Consider the following 20,471-nt stretch of genomic DNA (forward strand, 5'->3'; position numbering starts at 1 on the left):
TATCTTTCAAGCCATTTATGGATTCTTTTTGTATAGAAATTAACTTTAGAGAGTAAAATATGAAAAATATTTGAAATTGAAAGAAGGTGGAAAGACCTCTAATTGTTCGAGAACAATTAGTCTACTAGTTAGTAATAATATTGCTTATGCCTATTTAATGTCTGATCAACACCATTCGCAATTAAATTGTTTTTTGGAAATCATATCAACGAATTTGCCACTTGTTGTATCGTGATGAAAAATGTTTCCTCTTTTAGAGCAGAGAATACTCAAATTTTGACCAGATAATTAGCACTCATGCAAATCAAAACAATACTTCAAACGGAAATACGTCATAACGTGGAGGTATCCCATACTATCTTAAACACGTTTCTGCACAAAAAATAGAGGTACGTTAGTAGGAATTTGGACAAGATACCAGGGGGTGATATTTCTTCCACAATCCACATTGGTTCTCTTCTGAATGGCCTGTCACAATTTTTGGTGTACTATTATTAAAAAACATATTGAAAACAGTTTAGAAATTGCAAGATAATGACAATTATGAATATTTCTTTATATAATATCAAGAGATACAAAACATATATTTGAGGAAGGTGTCGTCTGACCTTAAAACAAATTTGAGTTGAATTTCCCACATTTCTCCTTATCTCATCAAAACAAGATTGGACGTAAGAACAGTTTAATTTGAAAGAAAATATATACATTTATATTTAAGAATTCTACAAATGCAAGTATTACGTATTATCATGAATATTTTGAAAAAGAATGTTAGTAAGAATATAGAAATTAGTATTTCACACTATGATTAGTAAAATTGAATTACTGATTATATAGTTTTAACAATTTATGTTCCCTGCTTAGGAGTTGTTCAATATATTTACAATGTAACATTTCATTTGAAACAAATCATAATCAAACATGTACTTTTAAGAAATATACAAAATATCTAGAAGTATATTTCCATTAGCATAACCTTAATGTATACATTTTCTAATTCATATTATTAACTAATGTTTGAGTATCTCTTTGTTTCGAAATGATAACTTTCAAACAATTTTTGCTTGAATTGCGCCTCTTCATGCATATAATTACAAAAGCAACTATTATCAGAAGCAGAGAGGACCCAATTGCTGTAAAAATTCTGTTTGTTAACGACCAAACCCCTTCGTCTATATCTTTTTGACCAGCAGACGGTTCGATTTCGATAGTTGTGTTAGAGCAGTTGTAGTCGGCGCATACCGCGAATTTTACTAGTGAAATATCTGTAATCATATCTGATCGTAGATTGCCATTACGGAATGCGTGCGTTGTCTCTTCAACAACGCTTGTTATATTTATATACGCGGAAGTATTCCTTCTATCATTTAAATTGTATAATTTGCTGGGTGCAAGTAAGATATTTAAATAGTACCTCCTCGAATACTGCATGGATTCGTCTGCTGTTAAGTTGTTTTGAAAGTATGCAACCCATTTCACTCCTTTTATATGCCATCCCATTTTGTTTGCAATCGCTTTAACAAGGTCTGCCCCAGCTGAAAAATCATCTGTCGATTGCAAAGACCGCCGGGACCTTGTTTGTCTATTAAGACCGATATACCTGATCTGAATTTGTTGAATTTTTCTTTCTTCCGACAAAATTGTTTCGCGGTCTTTACATGCATTACGTACATTCAATAACTGTTTAGCTGATAAAAATATGTCTTTACAGAGATGTCTGGTTCGATAACAATTGGACATCAGTCCCGGTATTACTGTATAAAATATTCTCCATTTATCCATGAAGGATAAGTCGCAAAACGATGGTGCATTTTTAATTGGGTTTGTATAACAACCTAAATGAGAATTGAATGCTTTTTCTTTTATTTCACCGCAAGTGATTGTTAAAAAGGGACGAAGAAGCGGAACCAGTGCGACCTGGAGACACCCTCTAACGGCATCAATCCACTGCTGACCTTCAGTCGAAAAGCTCTGGTAATGTTCTTCGTACAAGTTGCAGAATTTAAGACCATAGTTTATTGCGTATGATGTTTGTTGCATTTCTTGACATGGGAATCGTCTCTATTGTAAAATAAAAAAAGAAGGTATCTCAAAATTGAGGCAATTAACCAAGCCTATTATAACAAAACAATATACATTTTTTTCAATAAAACAATAAATTACTAGATAATAGCGTTAAAATAGAACTAATAACCTCCAAACAGTCAGAATACCAACTGCAATCTCCACCCGAAGGACTGTAGCAATGGTTTGGAAGCTGAGTTTGGTTCGTCGGTGGAGTTTGTGTTTGTTGTGGGGCATCAACTCCACAAGCACAATCGTTACATACATGTCCTGTAAATTGTAAAATGAAGGGAATATTTCAATCAACAAGATGCAAGAAAAACATCCTAAATCTATTTGATATGGCACTAGTACTTCTGGTTCGTATATGAAATGGAAGCAGCCTTTGCTTACCTTCAGCAATTTCATATAATTCCATCATGCATTGGTAGTAGCAGTACGTTGCAGTGTGGTCTCGACAGATGGCGTTTCCTTTTGATACTGTCTGTATGTATTTATTTGTTAAGCACGTCGCCCATTGGTACTTTGAATAATATGGATATAAAAGCACACATTCAGGAGTACCAACTGGTCCGTAGTTCCGATTGCAATCTCCAGACACTAACTTTAGCCCAATAATTCCAGTGAGAACAAAATATATGAAAAATCTTGCCATGTTTTATTTTCTTCCTTCTAGCTGAAAAGCTAAACCCCGAATGTTAGGTATTTGCAGTGATTGTGTCACGTGGTCTTTTTCAAATAATGGAAAAACCGTGCATTATTAAGAAAACAAATTTTCTGTGTGCAGCCTAGCAAGACTGTTTATTTTATAAAGGCACTTTACTTTTACTTGAAAACTGATCACAATCATCATCTTCAAATATGAACATATAAATAACCGTCGTACACATTTGTGCATATTACACCTATAGGACCACACATCCAGATCCGGTTTTAGCTGTGCACTGAAACATCCATCCAAAAGAAAAATACCATTATGTAAACAGCTATGTACAACAAAAATCCAATCATTTCAAAATATGTAAGAATCGTGGAAAATAAGTATTCTCGTGTAAAAGTTGAAAATAACGAACAATGATCAAGCTTGTAAATCCAGTAAAAATATTGATTATAAACAAGGCAAAACCACTGAACTTTGGAAATATCATGATTGGGGCCAGATCCTTAAATGATTTATCGCATGATTTTTCAAAAATCTAAATTTTATGAAAAACATTATCTACAACCTTGTTTATTAAAATACTGAATACAATAAACGTTGTTAATAGCATATTTTAAGAGATATTAAGAGTTGAAATTCAAATACGGAAATATGCATATTTCGGCCGGATTTCGGCGAGATACTGCTCTGACGTCATAGGCGACAATTCAGTGATAGCGAGATGAGAATTTGCACACTATTTACGGAGTTATCAACGACAATTGCAGCCTAATTACAAAAACTGCTGAAAAAATTAATTTTCAATGTGCTTTTTAATTACTGTAGAAACATTGACTAGTTCTAAGGTATAAGACTTTTGAGATATTTTCGTTTTTTATTCCAAATATTTAGTATCTGTAGGTCTGATTACGGCAATGTTTCGTGATCGGAAAATATTTTTCAAGACCGCCATCCTTTCCAAAACATATCAAGGCATACTTGCATAAATTAATATTATGTTAAAAACGAAGAATAACAAAGTTATATAATATTAAATTTGTGAATCAAGTAAGTTAATACATGTGGTAAGATGACAAATCAAATTGTATTGTGATGGCGAGTTTCTTCGTCTTCGCTGCGTCTCCCTCGCTATCGTCGCTGCTATTTTTACAATGTTAACAGATTTTTCAGATTTTTTCTTGCTGTCAATTCTAAAATATAAGGTTTGATTTTCAAAGATCAGTGATTTGGTCGTCCAAAATGCAGAAAATTCAGAGAGTATCACGTATATTTTAGTAAGATTAACGTGGAGAGCTGACCAGCCATTGTCGTCTTTGACTCACAGGGTCACGTGATCGCTATCTTATTAATTTAGATTTTTAATTCAGGGGTTTTCATTTAAGTCAATAATTGGTTAATTACCCCGGATTATCCGCAGTAAAAACACAAAATTTATAAACTGTGGTCATAAGGAACGTTTTACGCTTTTAATTTCAAATAATTTAGAAACATGCGATAAGTCCTTTAAAAAGAGTAAACATCCTCTGTCATACGATCAAATTTGCCTTGAGCTTCTTATATTGATCTGGTAAATGGAGTAGCGCACATTCAAATAAAAGCAATGGCCTACCAATTTTTAGGAAACGGAAACTTTCCAGTTAAATCTGAACCAATGAAAGGTTGTATTTGTAAATAAAGTCATTTTAACAACCACATACTTTTCGAAATGTTATTTTGAACAAGAAATCGTAACTCTTTCTAAGGAAGAAATTCTTCAAAATCATATATCAGTTTTGAATATTTCTAATATTCCAAACAACCAAAATGAATTAGAATTACCATATATATATTGGATTTCGAAACTTTATAAAAATCCTTAAAAACAAAGATACAGAGCGGGTTCCAGTAAATGTTCAACCAAGCCTCTTTCTTTACTCCTCACTAAGATATTAATAAGACGGAAGGGGAAACGTTAAGAGTACTGTGCAACAATATCTTCGACAAGTGGTGTAAATCAGACGTAGATACTTAAAAATTTCAAGGAACTTTTGGAAAATTTGAAATCACAAGATTTTACCAAAATCAACAGTTTAATATCTTACGACTTTTCAACTTTATACACAACCATTCCCCACGATAAATTAAAATCCAGGCTTTTTGATATCATTGACAGCTGCTTTTTCAATAAAAATGGAACTCGTTAATTTACTTACCTTGTCATTGCTCATTTGCAAAATTATTTTGTTAAAAAAACATTCTGATTGTTCACATAAGTACTCTGAGGTTGACATTAAAAAGATGCTTGAGTTTCTGATTGACAATATTTATATGGTTTTTGGAGACGAAGTTTTCCAACAATCTATTGGAATTCCCATGGGTACCAATTGGCCCCGTTATTAGCAGACCTTTTTTGTATTCATATGAAGCAGAATTTGTTCAAAATCTTATACGTAATCAGAAGAAAACACTTGCTGTGGCCTTCAACTCGACATTTAGATATCGACGACGTATTGTCAATTAACAATGGCTATTTCCATTCTTATGTCAAACGATATATCCTGGTGAGCTTGAGATAAAAGATACCACAGAGTCTGACGCATCTGTTTCATATTTGGATATTTTACTTGAAAAAGACGTTAATGATCATCTAACAACCAAGCTTTATAATAAACGTGATGACTTTAACTTTTCAATCGTCAACTTCCATTACTTATGCAGTAATATACCTTCATCACCTGCTTACGGGGTTTATACCTCTCAGTTGATTCGATATGCAAGAGCATGCTCTACGTATGTACAATTTCTAAAACGAGGTAAATTATTGACAAACAAGTTGATGAAACAAGAATATCAGCAGTCTCGTTTAAAGTCATCATTTCGTAAGTTCTATGGTCGATACAATGACCTTGGCAGCAAATACAATTTATCATTGAGTCAAATGCTGACTGAAGTTTTTCATGATTTGTATTTTTTGTGGGAGATTTCCAAAACAAGACAAGCTAATAACAAATATTTGATGATACACGGTTATCAACAATCTCTTTTAAACATTTCTCGAATTCTATGGTTAGATGCAATGACTTTGTTAGGAATCGCAATCTATATTTAAGTCGAATGTTGGCTGAAGTCTTTTATACAAACTATTGCACCATTATGTTCACAATGATTTGTCTCTATGTTTTACCCGATCATAGCTAGGAGCATTTGAACACGGCAGGTGTGACCGGTAAACAGGAGATTATGTAATATGATTCTTAAATGTTTTAAAATCATTCAAGACCTAACTCCTGTATCTTTTTCAAATTTAATTAGTATAAAGAAACTCAGGTACAACTTGAAATCTTCGAATAGTCTAAAAATTACTTCAGTTATAACCTCCTTATATTGCCATTTAGATGAGCAGCAACAGTTTTTATGGACCTTACTATTAGAAAATTTGTAAAACAATTTTAAAAGTTCATGATTATGATAGCTTATTGGAATTGCAAGGGATGTTAATGCATAACTTGCCATACAAGTTAAGTTCCGTGATCTGTGTTGTTTGTTTGTTTATTTGTTTGTACATGTGTGTCTTCTGCAATTTTAAACTCTATTTTAAATTTGTCTTTCTGTATGACGGTTTTAGTACTGTATTGTAGCTTTAATTCCACATGTTTTCCTGTTTTACGGTTACAATACCAAACACAGACCAAATGAATGTCATTTTAATTCAGCGCTATTGAAAAATAATAACATCCAAGTAAATTATCGCATATAAACTTAGATTTAATTCTGCATCTGGTAGTCCAAATTATACTCATAGTTTCCTTTCTAAGGAGGAATGTTCCCAACAATCAAATTGATTCTGAATTACCGTACCTACACTTCATTATTAAATTAGGCATATGAACATCCTTACAAAAAAGATACATAGTGGGTTCTAGTAAATGTTCTACCAAGCCTATTTTGTCGCTTTTCGTTGCGCAGTGGTAGAGCGTTTGCATTAGAGTCGACGAATAAGGAGCTGATCTTTATGTCGCGGGTTGGAATCCCACTGGGGAGGGGGGGGGGGGCGAGGAGGCCAGTCCTTCGGATGAAATCGTATAAACCGAGATTCTTTGTTGCACTACGTTTTGGCTCGAAAAATATCCCTCGCTCCTGAAAAGCCATAAGTGCCCAGTACAAGTCTTGATGTGCAGCAATCTACGTCTCAATATGAGTGAAAAATTGTCGAAGGGACGCTAAACAAAAATTATAACAGCAATGAAGGCAAAACTTCAGAAATACTGCACAATAATATATTCGAGAAGTGGTGTAAATCAGATGTGGATATTTAAAATCCCCAAGGAACATTAAGAAAATTTGAAATCACAAAATATTACCAAAATTATTAGCATCAAAACGTTTAATTTTTTGCCACCAAAAATTAAGGTCTAGGCTTTTTGACATCGTAGTCTGCTGCTTTTTGAACAAAAATGGAAGTCCTAGGTTTATTTACCTTTTAGCAATGATAAGTTGTATCTATTGATGACACTAACTGTCATGTTTGGGATGCTGTATCTGACCTTCATTTCCTGGATGAACATGGAATTTTTTAATATCCTAAGTTAGTATTTAAAATCCCTACTAAAACCAAATTGCAGGAATTACTGAATGTAGAGAAAGTATTTTACAACACAGGCTTTATAAGCAGCATGAAATGTGAAGATAACGAACAGTATTCAATCTCAAAAGTCCAATGAAACAATACAAATTTGAAGCAGAGCAAACATGGACATCAAAATAAAGAGGTGGGATCAGGTGTCATGGAGGAGTGAGCATCTCCTGCCGGCCGGTCACACCCGCCGTGTGCTCCTTGTCATGATCGGATAATAACGGAGAAATCCGTAGACAGTTCAGTGTATAAATAATGGCCTAATAATTAGTATGAAAAACGTCAGTCAGCATTTGACTCAATGATAGGTTGTATGTGCTGACAAGGTCATTGTATCGACCGTTAAACTCGGGAAAACGAGACTGTTGATACCATTGTTTCATCAACTTGTTTGTCAACAGCTTGCTTCGTTTTAGAAATCGTTAATACGTAGAGCATGCTTTTGTGTATCGAATGAACTGAGAGACATAAACCCCCTATGCATGTGATAAGGGTACATTGCTACATAAGTAAGGGAAGTTGACTTATAATCCCTGATGAATGACAAGGATAAAGTGCTAAGAGTAGGTCAGTAATACCCGAACTAACCTTGTATGAATTATGTTTTTTTTTTGCTACTACAAACTATCGTTGGTCGTATTATGACTAAAATTTCCCCCATCATTTGTTTGATCATTGCTTTAATACCATTTTGACTTCGGATTACTCCGTTTTTATTTGATCAAGGTGCCTGAGGGGAGTTTCCGGTGGACGAGAGAATGCTTTCTCCTTCTAGGCACCTGATCAATCCTCTGGTGTTTCCAAAGGTTTGTGTTTTCCATGTTCATGATTAGCATTTTATAATCAATTAATAGAGTTGCTCATTGTTCGATATCTTCATTTTTTTTTCATTTGACTATTCTGTTTGGTTTCTTCATCGTTGACAAAGAGCGGTACTCTAAAAACCCAAGAAGAAAACATATCGACAAAAAATATCCAAAACTGAGGTATTTTCTTCTTTCACAGAATAAAGGGCAAAGCAGTATGCTTTGTTCAGTAAAACCAGCCTTGCTTGCTTGTTGATATGAATCAGTCTATGAGATAACTGTCCATAAAACTTGTTTTTAGGCAACATGTAAGTTTATGCTGTTTATTCAACAGAATAAACTCACTAAAATCCCCTCTTCTCTCCGTTTATTTAATAAAGTTGTAGTTTAAATTACGCATGAGAGTAATGTTACTGTTCTTCAAACATCTCCTAAAAGCGTGGTTTTCGTCGTTCCCGTTTAAACATGTTTTTCATGCAGATCGTAAATACATCACCTTAGTAAAAATACAATATCAACTTCCTGTTTGATTGAATACAAAAATATAAACACCTAAGTTAGTAGATGTCCGTCATTCATATAGGTTATTTCCTTCGTGTGTGCAATAAGTTGTGATTTCATAAATTCTTATTTTATATACCATAGCATTTTAATTTACAGCTTAAAATGTTACATATCTTAAAATCTACATCTGTCTGAGTTAAAACTAGTTAATCAATATAACAGGACAAACAACAAACAAACGTACGTTAAATATTAGAGAGGTTTTGTTACACCTCATGCGACGACGTACGGGTGACGTCATTAATTGTTTTGTTCTCCGACATCATGACGTCAAATCCCGATGTCTTGCTTCAAGTGTAGAACGTGTAATAGGCTTTTTACACTACAGCAAAAACAGGTAAAGTAATCGATAGAGTATTTTATTTCTGATTTCAAGTGGACTGGGGTTTTCATTGCGCAATACTTCGCGCAGCATAGTAAAATAAAGCGTATTTACTCTTTTAAAGCAACTATTTTTACATAATTTATAAAAAATAACAAATTTAGGAAATCTGAGGTTAAAAAATCTAATTACGTTTTTAAATAACTGATTTTTTTTAACGATTTTTCAAATGATGGGTAGATAGACGTCGTAATAGCGTGTTTTTGACGTTATGAATAGCCGTTCTTTAACGGGGTCATTAATTATGGCAAAAAAAAAGTATAAAAATTAAGCTCTTGAAATTTAAAAATATAGGAAATTGAGAATGTAGCAATCATTGTTATTATTATTATTATTTTTTTTTTTTTTTTTTTTTTATTTATTTTTTTTTTTTTATTTTTTTTTTTTTTTTTGTTAATCTGTGGAATCTGTCATGTTTTGTTGTACTCCATCAAAACCGGAAAATATCAGGAATTTTGACATTTTGAGATGCCCCCTCTGGAAACCAGACGGTAGAATTTTGTGTTTCTTGCCTAAAATGTACAATATATTATTACCCATCAAATTATAAAATTTAAGCAAAAAGTCTATAGTAGTATTTGTATAATTTGCTCCGAAGTGCGAAAAAATGGTATTTTCCTGTATAATCCTATAGTAAATGTACCTGTATTTTGAGATGGTCCCTTAAAAAACCAGACGGTAGATTTTCACTTAACTTGGCATGTATACTGAAGTCAATGTAAGGTATATATGGTATAAAATTAAAGAGTTTCTCTATAGTAGTTTTCACACAATAAAACCCCAGTCGGCTCCCTTAAAACCAGAAAACATCTCAACTTGCTAATTAATGATGATTCTTCAAGGTTCGTGAACTTTAAACAATTCATTGGTGGATCCAGAGGGAGGGTTCCATTTCTTCTCTAATAAGAATTAAAGTCATAAATATTTAATATTTATATACTATTTGTACATTTTATAATAAACACATATAAAGAGTGAAATTGTTTCTGTATGCATGTTGTTCGGGTGTTTAGTCTCTCTACATTTCATGACGATAGAAAGGCAATTTATTGTATTTTTTATTTGAGTTGTAAAAGGTTAATTTCCTTTTATATTTTTTTCTTGGTCCCTCTTTGTTTGGTATAAGAAAGAGCCATTCCATATCATCGTACTGATTTTTTTCTGCCGGGAATACCACCAGCGATCTGAGGAATTTGAGCTTGATAAAACGTTTTATTTCTTTAGCGGGGGTGGGGTGGGTGGGTGGGGGTTATAGTTGTTTAATCTTATTTTAATTTTTGTGAATGTCAATTAATTTTTTTGGCTGTTCCAACTTTTAAAACTTCTTTGAAAATTGAGGAGATACAAAATATACAAAGCAGTTTTGATGCATTACCATGAAGTTCAAACATTATTTTATTCATAATGATTTAATGAAAAATAAATGATTAAAGATAATTCATTGTACGTGGCATCTCTGGGTCTGAGCATTTGGTATTTTAAAATTTACTTAAACGTTTTCTATTTTCATGAGAAATAATACATAAACGCTCTGTCATGAATCTACTTTGTTGACTTTTAGCGAAAATTTTCATAATTATGTATGTACGTGTAACTAAACCTTTCCATTGTAATATTGCATCAAAGCTTTGTACGTCATTTTTTTGTTTCATTCATTGAAAAGTACACTGACTAAGAAATATACACAGGCTTAAAAACGGTTCTAATTGGCGTTTTACTGATTGATGATATAGAAGTGGGTTTTATGAGAAAAAAAAATCTCCAGTGGATGTAAATAACAAGTACTTCAATTATTTTTTTCATTATCTCTAAGCATGAATATTGTTTGTTGATTTTCATTTTGGCTAGATTTTAATACCACTGAATACATCTTTACAGAACTTGAAAGAACTGCGAATAGAGAGGAGATGAAAAATGTATCATTAGACATTTGCAATTTTTAATTTATTGTACGTATTTTTAACTGCCAAACATGAATAGTCTTAATATTTTTGACATATGAAGTGTTGCGGTCTTTTAAAATGTTATTATAAGTTGGTCTCTAATGACTTGCAAAACAATCTATCAATTGATTTATTGATTCGGAGAGAATGATATTTTTCAATGTCTTAGATTTAGAAGGATCTATACTTCTGTGGGGTGAGTAGAAGGTAGAGATACATTCTGCAAGGTAACATACAAAATTATTGATTCTTATCGCTAAGATTCATTTTTTTAAAGTTACTGACATAAGGTTCATATTTAAAATTATTATGTAACGGTTTTTGGCACAAGAAAACGTAAACATTGAAGTTTGTAAAAAAAAAAAAAGGATGTTTTTTTCCCGCCATATATAGCAGTATTAATGAAACTCTGATAAGGCTGGTTCAGTTATTATTTTTTATATAAGGAAGTTTACTGACGGAATGACCTTTGTTTCTCATTATCATAAATATTATAAGGGAACAATTTTTTCCCAGTAATTCCTATTTAGCAATTACACTTTTAAAATGACAATTAGTTAAATGTAAGGTAATATCGAGCGGTCACACCGGCCATGGCCCATCTTTTTTGATCAGGTTAAAGGATTAGTCCTTAGTCAAAATTTTTTTGAAAACAGTGGTCTATAAATAGTAAGAATCAAGTCAGTCAAAATATAACCAAATGAAAGGTTGTAATTGAAAATAAGTTCATTATATCCACCAAAGAATTTTCGAAAAAAGATATTTCTAGACCTGTAACAACAACTTATATGTCAGTAGCCTGCTTCAATTTAAAAATTGATTGTAATTAGAAAGTGCTTTTTCGTACCGAACCAGAGGGAGATATAAACACAATATGCATGTGATATATGAAAATTTCTACATAAATAGGGGCAATTGACGATAGAAAAGCTGAAGTCATCAAATTTATATGTATATATGTATATATATATATATATATATATATATATATATATATATATATATATATATATATATATATATATATATATATATATATATATATATATATATATATATATATATATATAGATTAGTGTTCATAATTGGCCATTAACGGCTAATATCAATGGAGTAGACATATCAGTAAGAAGTAAAATGAAACATGCATGGTTTCATGAAAAAAGAAGGTAACATTTTAAACCTTGAGACAGAAGTACAAATTTATTGTACAGAACGACATATTGATGTTATTTGTAAGGAAATAGCATATATTGGAGAAAATATAAACTCCATATTCTTTGAAAATAGGGTCTGGGTTTATAGAGATGTAAAAATGTGTTTATACACGCTGTAGGTTTGTGATACCGACGCACATAATTGAAACAAAGAAAGACAAAACAATTGCAAAGATTGAAAGAAAAGTCAAAAGGGAATTATCATTTTTATCCGTAAGAGTCATTCAGTTTCACACTTAAAATTTGGAAGCAAAAGCTGATTTTTTTTAGAAAAACTTCACGTCTGGTGATTTTAGAAGTCCACGTTTGCTCTGCTCCCAAATTGTATTAAATTGTTTCGATGGCCTTTTGATCTAAGTTACTGTTGTTATCTTCATATTTCATCTTACAGAACAGATGCCCAATTTTATCAAAACAAATAACTCTGATCTATTTCGAAAACGAGGTAAGTTATTGACAAACAAGTTGATGAAACAAAAATATCTACAGTCTCTTTTAAAGTCATCATTTCTTAAGTTCTATGGTCGACACAATGTCTCAGATGTCTCAATGTCTCAATGATACACTTCTGATGTTGTTGAGGTCCGTGTTTGCTCTGCACCTGATTAATATTGTTTAAGGAGGTTGGATCCTGCCACCAAAAGTAATGAGAATTTTTTATCAAGTATATTTTAAGAATTTATACACATAGCTTAATTAAAAATCAAAACAAAAATTGGGGGTCAATGCGCTTCTTTTGGCGCTACAGAGCATTTAGTTTGACCTTTTTGCACTGTAAATACGTCTTACACATAAATCAATTTTTAAAGTTTTTCCACCAATATTTTTTATTCAAATAAATTATGGGAACAAACACAGCCTTATTTCATCACGAATAGACACATTAAAATTGGTGACAACGAAAAAATTTTCAAATTACTCCGCATGTTCAATTATTTGACCTTTTTGCACTCAAAAAAATTCATTTTTCTGGCATTAAAAATTTTAACAAGCAAAAAAAATAATTTGAAAGTAATGACATTTTACTGAATTTAAGAAGAATGGTTAAAAGTATCTTATATATTCAGAAAAGAAAATAAAAAGTGGGGGTCTGTGATGTTAATTTTTAGATATTACTAAAATAGTGCTAATTTGAAGCTTAAAATAGGGATATTTTTTTTCTTGATTTTCACAATATATTTGCTATATTTCTGAAATATGATGATAGAATCCATGACAGTTTATTTGATATACAATTTAGGACAAATACAAAACAGTTCACTGTACAAAATAACTTTGTGTGCAGGCTGCATGGAAAAATAGGAACCCAAACTTAACATACTTTAAACACTTCGAAAGAGAAAAAATGATCGTTTTCTTCTAGAAAACCTTCCGCCCCAAAAATAGTTCCTCACTTATTGCTTTTTGTATGGAATTCAATCACGGAGTTTTAACTAAATATAGTTTAATTGGTATTGTAGAATCCAAATTTATTGTAAGAATTAAAACTTTATGCAGAATTTTTAAAATATAGGTAAAGATATAAATCTGATCAAAAGCTCAGGAGCGAACCTCGTTAAATGGACTTTTGAGCTTAAATACTGTTCGTTATCTCCATATATTTCATGGAAAACGTCTCTTATTCAAATATTAGAAATAACTGGGGAAAAAGTCTTTGCTGCCTCAAATGGGGAAAATGAACAGTGATGACTATAAGCTGGTCATAGAAAGAATCAAGAACAACTAGTTTGATTTTCTTGCAAAGCAAAAGAGACAAGAAGTAATGTAAGCTGAATTGTGTTCCTCGGAAACAAAGTTAAGAGGTTACAGAGGTTTGTCTTAAGGAAATAAAAACTCATCTAAAAATAATAATTAAAAAAATGCTTGAAATGCTCTCGACCAAACTAGACAAACTCGGAAAACATGCTTTGGGGAAGATCAAGTGGGTACTGTCATCTTGAGAAATGGAGTTTGGTAGAATTTTTTTTTTAAAAATTCAACTCGATATATCCCAGTGAACTTGAAATGAAAGACATCACAGAGTCTGTCACGTTTATTTCATACTTAGATGTTTTACTGACTCTAGACGACAAAAGCCAACTAACAACTAAATTGTATAATGATGTAATGACTTCAGCATTTCCATCGTCAACTTCCTTATTTATGTAGTAATATTCCGCTATCACCAGCATTTGGTACAATCAATTTTTAAGCCGACGCAGGCTACTTACATATAAGTTGATGTTACAGGGATTTCAACAACCTCAATAAGTCAGCATTTCGTAAATTCTTTGGTCGTTATATTGACCTTATTAGCAAATGTAACCTATCACTTGGTCGTATTTTGGCTGACCTGTTTCATACCAATTGTTAGGCCTTTGTTTTTCTTCTAAATTTGACTACTGAATGTTCCATCCATTTGAACAGTACATAGGACTCACGGCGGGTGTGACAGGTCAACATTAGGCACCTGATCCCACCTCTGGATTTTCCTGGGGTCCGTGTTTATGCTCTGTTCACACAATTCTATTATTTGAAGTTCTTATGAGATCGATCGCTGTTATTTTTCTTCTACTTTTTCATTATTTTGAAACAATTCTATTACAGGATATTTAAATTAAGATTTAGACACTGTACTGTCAACAAAGCAGATCGTAGTAGAAAACTCATCGGTAAATTAATAAACAAATCACCGAATCGACTTGCTTTTATTTATAGTTTTGAACTTTTTTTGAGTGAGCCTTCTCTCCTAAGGGGATGTCAAACTCTAGAAGCATACTTCCCCTCCAGAGCCATACTTCCTCCCCCCCCCCCCCCCCAAGTTTTAAAAGAGAGAAAGTCTACCAAAGTTGGAAGGGTGATACTATCTCCGTGGAGAATACCCATACTATAGCCCTGTTTCCCTGTTGAAGTCTCGCATAGAGTGAAACACCCCCTCCCCCATCAAGGTAAATTCTAAAATTGTCAACTTACTGGAGATGAAAAGGTAGATATAAATTTTATTTTTTAAGTAATATAGTTATTCACACGAAAGTAGTGCACAAGGTGTCTCATTAATTTTCATTTCATATTATAGTATATATATGAGTATGATGTACTTATGTAAGTCACAAGAATTAATGATAGAAAATATCATTGCAAGAGTTCAAAGGTTTTTAAGATATCGTCCGAAAACTAAAGTGTTACACATAGACAGAAATACAGCTGGCCGGACGGACGGACAAACAGACAGTCAGACCCAAATTAATTTCTCCACTTTTAGTGAAAGGAAGGGCAATTAATGCACCACTGTAAAAGTTTAGTAACTAAATAATCTCTATAGAGTAATTATAGTGATAGTAAAAGCAAGATGAAATAAAGGAGGAAGACCTTCTATAGGGGAACGCCTAACTCTACAACTAGTAGTAGAGTAAGTCTTCCCAAAGAGAAATGGGACTCTGGAGTGATACTTCCTCAGGGGTTCTCCTGCTCTAAAGTCATTCATCCCCAATGGAGAAGTCTCACTCTAGAGCAAAACTTCCGGTTGAAGCAAAACTTCTCTAGAACATGAATTCCGAGGAGCAGTCTGACACTACAAAACAGGTTCCAGCAAATGCTCTTCCTGATCTCTTTCTTTATTCTTTACAAAAATATTAACTGCTGTAATGGAGAAACTTCAGAAGAACGGTACTACAGCATATTCTAGAAGTGGTTTTAATGAGATGGGGATTCTTAAAAACTCTTAAGAAATTTTTGAAATTACAAAAAAAACTGGTCTATAACATCAACACGTACGACTTTTTTACGCGTTATACAACTATTTCTTACGATAAATTAAATTATCATAGACAGCTGCATCTTCAATTAAAATGGAACTCGCAATGCAACATTTTGTATGTTCGACTTAACGACTGATTGTATTTGCTAACATGGGTATTATATCGACCATAGAGTTTGCGAAATGTTGACTTTAGAAGAGACTCTTGATATCCTTGTATCTCCTGATATGTCAATAGCTTGCCTCGTTTAAGAAATTGTTCTTACGCAGAACATGCTCTTACATATCGAATCAACTCAGAGACATGTAGATGACAATGGTATATTGCTACAGTGCTTATAAATAATGGAAGTTGACTATAAAAAAATTGAAGTCATTACGTTTATCATTCATTATCTGATGAGATATCCAAAAATGAAACAAATGTGTAGAATTTTTGAATAAATTCTACTTCATATGAATACAAAAGAGTATATGTTCAATCTTATCCTAATCTACAGTCACTTTGTGGTGTGTCCTTGAGGAAGTATTAGATATAACGGAATATGATTTTTATGGAGATATACAATAGAAAAAACTCATACAGTCCTATGCTTTCAAATATGACTAAACGTTTTATTAGGTTCAATTTATTATGGTGGCATATTTCTGCCCCTTGTGTGCAAATTATTTTTCTGTCAAATATGTCGACATGCAAGATAAATATGTTGACATGCAAGATAGTTATGCCAACATGCAACATAACTATGTTGACATGCAAGAAAATTGCAATCAAATAAGAATTATAAAAAATCTTTAAGATATCTCAAAAATTGCCCACATGTGACTTCCAATATGGTAGATGCTACTTATTTATGTCGACATGCAAGTTATTTATGTTGACATGCGAAATAAATATGTTGGCATGCAAGTTATTTATGTCAACAAGCAACTTAGATATGTTAACATGCTACTTATATATGTCAACATGCAACTTATTTATGTCAACATGCAACTTAGTTATGTCAACATGCAATTTGTTTACGTCAACATGCAACTTAGTTATGTTGACATGCGAGATAAATATGTTGACATGCAACTTAGTTATGTTGAGTAACAGATATAGATATATAATTTTTAAAAAAAGTAAATATCCAAAAATGAAATCACAAATCGATGTAAATGTCTTAAGACACAGGAATGGCGAAAAAGTTTACAGTGAATATGATCGATTTATGATTTATTTTGGATATATACTTTTTTAAATTTTATCGATTTTCAAAATGATAAGATTTTGAATTAAATGATCAAATTTAAATGCAAAAGAAATTATGTGATACACAATTTGAACATTTGTCCGAGCGTGCAGATTCGTTACTACCAAAGACAGGTGCAATGAGGCACGATTCTGTTTGTTTGTTTGTTTTTTGTCGGTAAAATTGAAATTGATTTTAGTGATCGAAAATTAATTCAAGCAAATGTTGCAGTTTAAATGATTTTCTATAATATGAGGTGGACAACAAAGTATAGATTGAATTTCCTTAGATAAAATGTCCTGGCGATTTAGAAACGTGACCGTAGATTATAAAACGTTTTTAGGGCCCCTCTCTGCGGGCGACCTATAGTAATTTAAAATGTGTTCGTCCGTCCATCTGATCGTCCGAGGTCTCTTTTAAAGGGTGTGCAGTGACCTTGAACTATGTTTCAAGGTCTATAGTTAAGGTCATAGAAGAACTGTATCTGAAAAATGCATGTAAACATAAATAAGTTGCATGTCGACATAAATATGTTGCATGTCAACATACTTATCTCGCATGTCAACATAACCAAGATGCATGTCGACATAAATAAGTTGCATGTCGACATAAATAAGTTGCATATCAACATATTTATCTCGCATGTTAACATAAATAAAATGCATGTTGACATAAATAAGTAGCATCTAGCATGTTAGATGTCACATGTGGGCAATATTTGAGATTTTTGAAGATTTTTTATAATTTTTATTTGATTACAATTTTCTTGCATGTCAACATAGTTATGTTGCATGTTGACATAACTATCTTGCATGTCAACATATTTATCTTGCATGTCGACATATTTGATAGAAAAATAACTTGCACACAAGGGGCAGAAATATGCCACCATAATTTATGACTTAAAATATTAATATTTACTACAAGTTCCTATCCCTTCAAATCTTATGTAAATATACGTATAAGTACAAAAAATTATCTGGAACACGGAAGTTTTCTCTTTTTTAGAAAAAAAAAGCTTATCTTTATAGTTGCAGCATTTTTCTTCCTTATCGGCAAAGAGAAGTAGAAATATTTCTAATCCTATCATAAACGATACGAGATGTATCAAAGTGACTTTATGTGTCAACATATAAATCAATTTTATGGATAATACTAGGTAAGTAGCTTATTTCCTTTTCTGTCGTCTTTTGTAAAATATCTAATGCGAGAAAATATTCTACGTAGAAAGAGCAATAAGTCAGAATGATATCAGTTTATATGAACTAGAATACAAGTTCTTATGACACCTTCGGTATTATTTCTGAATAGACTAAGATAACTTATATGAAATTAAAAATCCCGAATCCCGAACTTCCGCAATACATTTCAGCACATTAGAAAATGGGTAGGTCATCTATTCGTGTTCTTATCTTAAGCAAAACACATGACATCCGTAAACAAATCATTTACATATACAGGTTTGAGTGGAAATGAAGTCTGTTGTAGTGGATCAGGAAACATTACATTATAGTCTAGAGGGAAAAAATCATTTACAGTTTTGGAGGATGCTCTCTAACCTTCAAGGATACAAAGGTTGAAAATGACATTTTCAAAAACTGGAAAAGATAAAATCCATTTAATTGTAAAACTAGAACAAGATTGTGTTATCTCTCATCTGTCTTTAATTGCTTATCTAAAAGCATCGCCATACAGGACAATCGGTAGTAATGCATCAGATGTACTAACTAACGGCATGCAAGAAGAGGATTTGGTCAGTTCTCCCTTAAATTGGTGTTAATTATTACAAAGAAAACCTGAAACTCTTTAACATCCCAATAAATCCCGTCCGATTTAACTTTGAGCTGTACTCAGTACAAGTGCTATTAACGCTAATCACCGATATTCCCCTAAGAGTGATTCGAGACAATTTATGGCAGAATCTTGGAGAGGTGGATCTAAAAAAAAAAAATACTTTTACAAATATTTTCCTCGGATGTCATTGATAATTATAGCATTTATTTCCTTTAATATGCTCAATATTATTTTGTTACCACGAGTTCTTCTGCTTTTTTGCATGTGGAATTTATTTAAATTTATTTAGAATTAATTAAATTTATCTTGAAATTTATCGATTTCTTTTTTATTATAGAATTAAAATATTTTTAAATCTAAGGAGAATCTATAGCGTACAAGTCCCTCTAAGACACCGTGAGTTACCCCATACCCTGCATATTTAACTTACCCCTTGAGAAGAAGGTAAACATGGCCTATTTACACCCTTCCTACTACGCATTCAAAGGCAATATTTCTCAATATTTGAAATTTTAATTCTTTTCCCCCAGACACTCTCCTTCCCATCTTTGCCCTAAAATCAGCCCATTCCACTCCGTATACATCCGAAGACATATTTATGAAAAAAACCTGTATTTTTATATTGGCACTACTTGCGTAACATGTGATATACTTATGCTTTCTAACATCAAAATAAGGGTTACAAACTCAAACATGTATTTTAATTTCCTTTTTATTTTAATTTGTTTATTGTTTACTCGTTCATTTTCTATAATTATATGTTTCATTTTAAACTCGTTATTATTATTGAGCACGTAGGAAATTGAAATCACGCTAACCCCCCCCCCCCCCCTTCCAATGAAAGGTCTTATATTGTTATTATAAAGCATTTATATCTGAAAAAATGTTGGATCCTTCCCTCAACAGTGCTGCTATCATTTGTCTCGCATCACTCTCATGGGTAATATAAAGATTAGCGTTAATTGCTCTTTGATTGAATTCAGTCTAAAGCAACACCGGAGAAAATCCACAGTATTTCTTCCCATGGCTAGTAAGTACATTTACGCGACAAAATATCATTCAGATGTTTTTTTTCTCAGGGCGCTGTTTGTGGAAAAAGTTTTTTCCAAGGAGCATGAACACAGTTGCATAACCGATTTGTTGTCAATTTTAAATTTATATCATTATTAAAAAATAGCTTCAGTTTATTTACTTTAACTTGCGGGACAACTCTTAATGACAACAGCATTCTTTAAAACCTGTTATAAATCATCTGTGTCTGTAAACATTGCACGAGCTCTTTCCTTTTTTTTTTTTTTGGTTGGTTGTTTACGTTTTTACCGGGTCTGTTTGATTTTCTAACTCTGCAAATATAACTGAACGCGATTTGAAAAACAACAAATCGGTGTCCATGTCTATTTTAGGTGAGAATTCTTTCAATTAATTTTTCATTTGGCTTGGTAAAATAAGATTCAAAC

The 20,471-nt window shown here is 32.2% G+C and overlaps 1 protein-coding gene and 1 pseudogene across 1 annotated transcript; one reads left to right on the plus strand and one right to left on the minus strand.

Annotated features, from left to right (window-relative positions):
• The window catches only part of LOC133173495 (hemicentin-1-like), a 60,192-nt pseudogene that overhangs the window by 24,542 nt on the left and 15,179 nt on the right, over window positions 1-20,471 (plus strand).
• On the minus strand, window positions 666-2,767 carry LOC133173407 (uncharacterized). The gene is made up of 3 exons (XM_061308390.1): window positions 2,458-2,767; window positions 2,195-2,334; window positions 666-2,061 (listed from the first exon to the last, which is right to left on the minus strand). The coding sequence occupies exons 1-3, from the start codon at window positions 2,717-2,719 to the stop codon at window positions 994-996; spliced, it is 1,470 nt and encodes a 489-aa protein (XP_061164374.1). The 5' UTR covers window positions 2,720-2,767; the 3' UTR covers window positions 666-993.

Source organism: Saccostrea echinata, unplaced genomic scaffold (assembly GCF_033153115.1).
Source record: "Saccostrea echinata isolate AGI-Se365-2 ecotype Australia unplaced genomic scaffold, CSIRO_AGI_Sech_v1 ptg000056l, whole genome shotgun sequence".
Lineage (NCBI taxonomy): Eukaryota > Metazoa > Mollusca > Bivalvia > Ostreida > Ostreidae > Saccostrea > Saccostrea echinata.